General features: G+C 41.1%; 1 protein-coding gene across 1 annotated transcript; it reads left to right on the forward strand.

Annotated features, from left to right (window-relative positions):
* The first annotated feature begins 1665 nt into the window (after nt 1–1665).
* LOC102566807 (keratin, type I cytoskeletal 19) lies at nt 1666–8501 on the forward strand. The gene is made up of 8 exons (XM_006276664.4): nt 1666–2234; nt 4897–4979; nt 5778–5934; nt 6207–6368; nt 6473–6598; nt 6745–6965; nt 7641–7666; nt 8208–8501. The coding sequence occupies exons 1-8, from the start codon at nt 1803–1805 to the stop codon at nt 8237–8239; spliced, it is 1239 nt and encodes a 412-aa protein (XP_006276726.1). The 5' UTR covers nt 1666–1802; the 3' UTR covers nt 8240–8501.

Genomic DNA, 8501 nt, shown 5'->3' on the forward strand with positions numbered 1-8501 from the left:
TCATTACACATACTATGTAAACTGGATTGTAATTTCACTTTGTATATTGCTGCTTCTTTGTGTCCCAAAAGAGAGTCAAAATGATTGATTGAGTGAGTGTGAAGTGTGGAAATTCTTGTCCCTGACTGTGTTACCTGTCAGGATTAGCAGGGAAAACCTGCAGTGCCTGTTCACAGAAACTTTTTTGAAGAATAAATAAAGCTGTTGACCAGACATCCTGGCCAATGCCCAGTTAGTAACTTGGGTATTTATTCTCTTTCTTTACCTAAACTTTCCCAGGGCGTTCAACATTTCTCTTTGTACAATCTGTGTGTAACATTGCTGTGTACTTTAATCACCTGCTGCCTTTCAACATACTTGTGAGGATTATCCACAAGCACTGACACAGATTAGGTATTTTATCTGGCTCATCACTAACGTTCTCAAATTTTTATTATTTAGATTTTCCACCCTGACCCCTAGAAGTGTCATGACCTGTCACCTGTCTCTTAGCATGCTCCCTTTATTGGAAGCATTTCCAAATGGCAGAATCTACCCATACCTGGGAATGGCTGTTCCCATTCAAAGTGGTATTTAAGGGATAGTTTCACAGGAATGGTGGCCTTGCTTGCACTCCTTCTATTCAGTGAAGTACTATCTTTCTGGACAGCTTTGGGGAGGGAGACTGGGGGAAAAGAGCAGAAGAAAGAGCAAAGCACCAAAAAGACGAAAGGGAGCTTCGCTTAAAGATGTTCACAGAGAAGTCAATGGAACCAATAGCAAAGCTTTTGTGACCAATTGATCTTAGATAATAAAGCATTTTACCTTATCCAGAAATAACATTTTCTTTCTTGTCAGGAGCTAGAAAAGTAAGGAATTATGCTCCATCTGCTCCTGTTTCCCTGATTTCACTGGCACTCATGTGCTTTGTTAGTGAAAGGCTGGGATTTATATACACACGTGTCACTGTGCTGTTTACACCAGAAAGGCATTTTAAAGGAATATCTGATGTAGGGCCCTTTCAGCCATACTGCCCTAAAAAGGAATCTCATTTCTGAACAGAAACAGACTTTTTCATTTCCACCATCAATCCCCTTGTACAGGGATCCCCTTGTAACCCTAAAAAGGAAATAAGAGCAAAGAGGCAAATAGTCTTTGAAAGAGTTTTCTCCTGAAGAGAGAAGTTTTCATAAAGAGAAGTAATGGAAAAAATGGGTAAGCAATGGGAATCTGTTTATCCAAGCCTCTCTTAACACAATGCTGCTGTGCTGGCCATTTCAGCTCCTCTCAGACAAAATGCCATTAGTAGCCTACCAGCTACTCTCTGCAATCAAAAAATTCCTTTGAGATTTACCTGAAAAATGGTTAGGTGACTTCAGACAATGGAGGCACTGTGTACAGTGATGCAAGGGCATGGGCTTAAATGCCTTTTGTTTCAATGTAAGTAAACTTTCATTCTCAATTCAATATCATCAAATATTCTTCAGATTAGAGGGCCACCTACCGTGAAACCCACCTGTTGTCTGAAGAGGAAAAAGAAGGGTGGGGGAAGAAGAAGAAAATAAAGGAATCTGGAATGGTTGAAAGGATTTATAAAAGAAACAGCCCACTTCATACTGACTGACCAATGAGAATAATTTCTGTGTTGGCAAAAGGCTTAAGGCTGGTAAATTCCACAGGGCTTGCATATCATGTTCTCCGGACAACTCCCATTGTTGCAGACATAAAAGAAGGCAGGTGAAGGAAAGGATCTTACATTCCTGCTTCCAGGTCACAAACAGCGCAAATAGTGCTTGGGGCTGAATCTTTGATATCTTCTCATCATGTCCACTTTCAGCCTCAGGCCGACCACCTCCATCCGTTTTGGTGGAGGTTCCTATAGGTCTCCAAGTATCCATGGAGGATCTGGTGGTCAGCGTGTCTCTGTCTCTTCTGCTAGGTTTGTCTCTTCTGGTGCAGGTGGTGGGCTGGGAGGTGGCTATGGTGGTGGCTTTGGCAGCAGCTTTAGTGGTGGTTTTGGTGGTGGATTCGGTGGTAGCCTTGGTAGTGGTGATAGTCTCCTTTCTGGCAATGAAAAGATAACCATGCAGAACCTGAATGACCGCCTGGCTTCCTACCTGGACAAAGTGCGTGCTCTGGAAGAGGCAAATTCTGAGCTAGAAATTAAAATCCGAGATTGGTACCAGAAACAAGGACCTGGGCCATCTCGTGATTATAGCCCTTATTACAAGACGATTGAAGATCTTCGAGATAAGGTAGGTGTTAAAAGTTTGTTAAAAAGCAGAAAATGATAAAAGCACTATATATTGATGTGGCTCCTAGTATTTAAATCCGTCATTATTATCCATAAATGAAGACATCTATTTAGTGAATAGCTTCTGGCAACAGTGAAAAATTTATTCAGCCTGAATAGCAAGTTTGAAAGTTTATAAGAAACAATAAAGCCTTAGTAGAAAATCAGCCAGAAGGGATCTTGGATTTTGAGGGGGAAGTGGAAGGGGGAAACAGGAGAGTGGTGTATGTCGTGAATCAGAAAGGGTGGATAAGACAATGTTTAGTATATGTGCCTGCTATTAAAAATGTTAGCTAAGAAAATCTGATCAAGTGTCAGCCAGAGCTTTTCTCACTGCTTATAGTTGGTATAATGTTCACCTTTAAAAGTCAGTGGCAAATGGCTCTGAGGGCCACAATGGCCCTCATCAATCCAGAAATAAATCTGCGTATTGCACTGCAGTGAGTTATCCTTAGTGTAAGTGGATAAAGTCTTACTGAAGTCAGTCAGCCTAGTACCCATTTCTTTTAAATAAATACATTTGGCAAACCAAGAAAAAAAAAAAAGAAAAGAAAAAGGAAGCAACCTTTTAAATGATGTCAGACTACTGGAGGCACCTGTCTACCTCTGCAGCTCTTTGCCTATTACAAGCCACTACAAGTCTCTGTACCACCAGTGTGGGGTGTCATAACAGATCAGTTAGTTACTAATTTCCTAGTTCATATTTACAGTTAAAATAAGAACTGAACAAAGAGAAAACTGTGCAACTGTGAACAGCAGCATTTCAGAAGTGTATCACTGAGAATTAAGGTTTTCTATTGCTTGTTTATTAGATTTGTGGGCTGCCCTCCCCAAAAGTGGCTCAGTTCATGCTGCTTGCCTTTTATCCATGGACCCTGGCTTTCAAAGAAGCCAGTGTTTAAATACTTAAGGAACAGGCAGTAACTAATCTCATATATAAATGAAGGATATCTTTTGCCTCATTATTGCATTGTTTCCGAAAGCACACGCCCTGTAAAGCACACACAGTAACTGACTGAGCTAAGTAATCAGTGACTCCTGAGCAAACCTGAAGTTTACTTTTCACATTTTAGCTGTGAGTACACGACTCCACCCCACAGTTTCCTTTCCCCTTGGCCTAACTCACGCACATACTGTCCCCATTTCAAAACTCCAAGGTCAAGTGAGCAAAGCTGATTCCCTCTTTTGGCTTTTATTGATCCTGTGCTCTGTTCCCAGCGGTAGGGAGTAAGCAGCCCCACCTGGTTTCCTAGGTCACCTCTTGATTTCCGAAGGTGTCTCACAAAAGCAAATTTGCCAAGTAAAAGTAAACAGTGAAACCTTTTTTAAGTAAACAAAATGCTCTGTGTGGCTTTTCCTGCCATGTTGGAGGAAGCTCTTGACATGGGTGAGCACAGCAACCTGCCCGGTTGATTAGACCAGGGGATAAAATACATTCACATTCTGTCCAAATGTTAGCTAGCATTATGTACAGTATCCCACACAAAAAATTCACTTTGTTTTGATTTTTAAGTTAGGCCCTGAAATCTCTGGTCAGGGATAATGCAGGTAAAAAAAACAAACAACCTGCTTGGCACAAGCTTAGGTTGGGAGTGCTCTGTAGATCTCCTTTGCTCAGTACCTCAGTATGTTTTCCTAGTCCTCCACTGCCATCTTTGACCTACTGCGTTAGCAAAGTTACCTTCCTTTACACAAAACATAGGTTCATCTCCCTATTGTCCCATAATGTTGTGGCGGGGCGGACTCTGCTGACATCAGTGGAATTCAGTGAACTTGCCCAGTGGAGGAGTCACTGCTTGGTCGACATACTACATCTCAGGAACTGAAGGGCACTGAACCAGAGGTTGACCAGATTCTTAAAGGCAGATTGCCACTAGAAAGGGAAAAACCCACTCCCAGCTTAGATTCAGAAGTTTCAGTAAAGTTATACCCAAGATTAACTTGGGCTAATACAAGACTGCCCACCTGGTAGCCTGCAGGCTGCATGCAGTCCTTGTGGGATTCATTTGTAGCCTTCAGGCTCCCACCCAGGCATGGCTCCCTCCGTTGTTCTGGCTGAAGCATCAGCTGGGATCTGCGGCTCCCCCTCCCTGCTCAGCTTCCACTCCCTGCCCCTGCCCCAGGGGCACAGCTGCACAGCATGGCACGTTCCACGAAACTAACCTCTGGGAGCTAAGGGTGAGGCTGGGGCACTTGAGCATGTAGTGCTGCATGGGGGCATCCACACAACCCAGAGCTTGCACTGATGAGGCCCCTGCTGGTGTAGTCCATGAAGCAGGTGGCCCCTGGCTGCTTAGAAGTTGGACAACCCTAGTGTAATATATATTAACTGAAGACTGTGTTACCTTGGATCAAAGAGAAAATAACCTTCTTTAGGAATAAAAACGAAGACCGTAGACTGGTGTACGGGGATCTTAGTATACATGAGAATCAGCCTGAAAGCGCTTAAAAGATATACGTTGACTGTAACACACTACTACTTTGCTATTCACACCAAACATCATTCATTTTAACAGGACACATCTATAGGTTCAGTCATTTATCCCTGCTTGTAAGTGAAGGGAAACAGATTGTTATTTCACTCTAACCAATGTCTCACTCTTTGTGCTGCCTCCCTTGCGCAGATCCTTGCTGCCACGATTGACAACTCGAAGATTGTTCTGCAAATTGATAATGCGAGGCTGGCTGCCGATGACTTCAAAACCAAGTGAGTAAGTTCCTCTAAGGCTATGGGATGCTGAAAAACAGGCAGATGTCCATATAGCATCCACAGTGCCCTAGATGCATATCACTAGCCAAAATGAATATAAATAAAACCCTCAAATTCAATCCTACTACTGCCAATTCATACTTCTATGCTCTTGCTGAAAGCATTGTATATGGCAATGGCACTCATACTTGATATATTTAAGATAGAACAATTTCTGATTAAAACAGCAAAACTGCATATATTTAAAATATAGAATGGGCTCCACAGCTGACACAATTAACCTTATCGAGTAGCAAGTACTTTGTCCTATAGGCTAATAGATAGCAATCTAAGAAAATTCCTATACTATTCAGCAAGTGACTGCAGTAATGAAGTTGTTGGATATTGTGCATTTTTGTGGAGTTGTGTAAGGTATTAGAACAACTGTTAGAACAACTGTAGTAAGGTGTTAGAACAACTATGTAAGGTGTAGTTGTTCTAACACCTTACACACCTTTTGCCTGCTACAAGGTGCATTTGCAGATTTGAGTAAGCAGAACCTTCTCAGTACCAGTCTGAACAAAACTATGCTGCTATTAAAAGTATCTCATTAATGTCCATACATAAAAATAGCCTAGTACAGTATATGTCACATACATTAACTGTTTGTATCACCCATGTGCAAAATATTTTGGATTCTGAATGTCATAGTCTTTCCACTTGATGAAAAAACCAGAATCAAATGCAAAATGAAATACAGATATACTTTAACAATTCTTGGTTTTGTTCTGTTTTGTGGGTTTGCTTTTTTGGAAGGTTTGAGACAGAGCAGGGTCTGCGTCTGAGTGTTGAGGCTGACATTAATGGCCTGCGTAGACTCCTGGATGAGTTGACCCTGGCCAGAACTGACCTGGAGATGCAGATTGAGAATCTGAAGGAGGAGCTGGCTTACCTCAAGAAGAACCACGAGGAGGTAAAATACATTTGAAAATAGGCATAAAAAGGGCTGCCAAATGGCATGAGGGAATCTGGGATTTCTCAGCATTATCTCTGACTTCCCTAGCAGACTATAAAGATCTCTAGTACAGAATGAGTAACTAGAAACTGCCACCTGCAAATAATTTGAGAATGGTCAATTGGAAAATAGTCCTCGAGGAAAGTGGGTGAATCCAAGGCACTGTTAGTTCAAAAGTGTTTAACAACTTTTGTGCCCTCTTTTGTCTTTCTCTGCAATGTCAACTATAGGAAATGAATGCCCATGCAGGGCAAGCAGGTGGCCAGGTCAGCGTTGAAGTTGACTCTGCTCCAGGCATCGATCTGACCAAGATCCTGGCTGAGATGAGAGACCAGTATGAATTCATGGCTGAGAAGAACAGGAAGGATGCTGAGGGTTGGTTCAATAGCAAGGTAAAAAAAAAAAAACATGCAAGAAAGGAAAGAAATTTCATCATTTTTGTAGAAAAGGGCTCCAAGAGAACTATACTTCATTTTTCAAATGTTTTCCATTTCAGACTGAAGAGCTGAACCAAGAAGTAGCTGTCAATACTGAACAACTGCAGACCAGCAGGACTGAAATCACTGATCTGAGACGTACCCTCCAAGGGCTAGAGATAGAGCTTCAGTCTCAGCTTAGCATGGTATGTGGCAATTTTGACCCAGATTTGCACTATATAAATAGATGCTAGGAAACTGGGCATAGATGTAATTAAAATTCAACGTTGGGGCTTCGTGTATTTTGTAACAGGCTTTGAAATCTTTTTTCTTCCAATTTTTATATTCTCAGAAAGCTGCTTTGGAAGGCACGTTGGCAGACACTGAGAATCGCTACGGTGCTCAGCTATCACAGATCCAGTGCCTGATTAGCAACATTGAGGCACAACTGGGTGATCTCCGTGCTGAAATGGAGAGGCAGAACAGTGAGTACAAGATGCTCATGGACATCAAGACCCGGCTGGAGCAAGAGATTGCCACTTATCACCAGCTGCTGGAAGGCCAAGACTCTCAGTACGTAACCATATCCAGTGCAAAAGACTTTTGAGCTTGAGATGACAGGGCCGCGATATTTTCAGGATGCTTCTATAGTGATTTTCATGTCAGCATGTTAAAAATAAAGTATGCTTAGAGACTCTAAAATGTCTGGTGAGTTAGCAATGCAGGATGCATTACAGATCTGCAAATATTTGTGCATTCTTTTCAGATAGGAATTGCCACTTCACACTGCCTATGTTAAGCATTGGCAGCTATTGTTATTTTTACTCTTTCCACTAATGCTTACAATATATTAGTTGTTTTGCAAAACTAATAGAATACAGTTTCTGCTCCCAAACAGTTTCAAATTTAAAAGACAAATAGACAACGGGTAGAGATAACAAGTAAAACATATGTAAAGTGGTTAAGGTGGTAATTCATCATTAGTTATACAGTGTTTAAATAACCCAATGTTGTTAGGATTGTTTTGCACCATATGTAGACAGTAGTATAACTGAGGGGGGTGAAGGGGCAGCTGCCCCAGGTGCTGCATTTATGGAGAGGCACAAAAATAGCTGTAATTAGCAGCATAGCATGTATGACTCTTAAAACTGTGCCTATTGACACTTTGCTTTCTTGTATCATCCTCTGTTCTAGTGCTTGAAATTTGTCATCTTTCTTTGCTCTAACTATTTTCTTCTTGTTCTACAGGCTGTTTGGCCTTTCTGGAACTACTGGTAAGGATCCTTCTCAGGGGAACCTTTAAAAGTCAAAATAGTTTATTTTCTACAAAGAAAAACCTACTAATTAGTTATGTCCATCTTACAAGCTACTGCACAGTTCCCTGTCACTTAGAATTCAGGCAATGAAAGATATTCAGTCAGATTAGAAAATGGGAGAGCATAGCTCTTTGCTAAGGTTTTCTTGGTACAAAACTGACGTTAGAATTCAGAAAAGCACCAAAGACTATGTTCCAATAAATAGCTAAATAGCCAAATACATACTCATTCCTATAGGTATGAGAAGTATGAAGAAATTCAGAAATGACCAGTTCAGAGCTATTGGGCTCATGTCTAAGGAGAATTTTTTGGCTAGCAATATCTTACAAAATACTTTAAGGTGGCACTTACTTCCGATTCAGTGGTATCAGAAAGAAATGGTTTGGGAGGGAAGACTGAGAAGTGAGGTGGAAACTAAACTTATCTTTCTAATGTAAAAGGGTGTTTTTATATATGTGTTGTGCTTAAATAATAATAGTTATCTCCTTATTTAATGCAGACTCTAAAAGAGGTGGCAAAGGAGACAAGTAAGGAAGAGCCTCCAAAGGTCCTGCTCTCTATAAAAGAACAGACTAGACAAATAGGAATCAATGCAGTATGGTGCCATCATGGTTGGATGGAAACAGATATCTCAAAGCATAAGAAATTATTAACTATGCAAAGTTCACTGTAGAATAGGGTCATTTATTGACCGCATTTATGAATTGGCTGTGTGCGCATTTTTAGTTCTTTCATGTACCAATTGTTCTGTTCCCACTGTTTAATAAAAATCACCGGGTTCCTGCAAACTTCA

This window comes from Alligator mississippiensis, chromosome 4 (assembly GCF_030867095.1).
Source record: "Alligator mississippiensis isolate rAllMis1 chromosome 4, rAllMis1, whole genome shotgun sequence".
NCBI lineage: Eukaryota > Metazoa > Chordata > Crocodylia > Alligatoridae > Alligator > Alligator mississippiensis.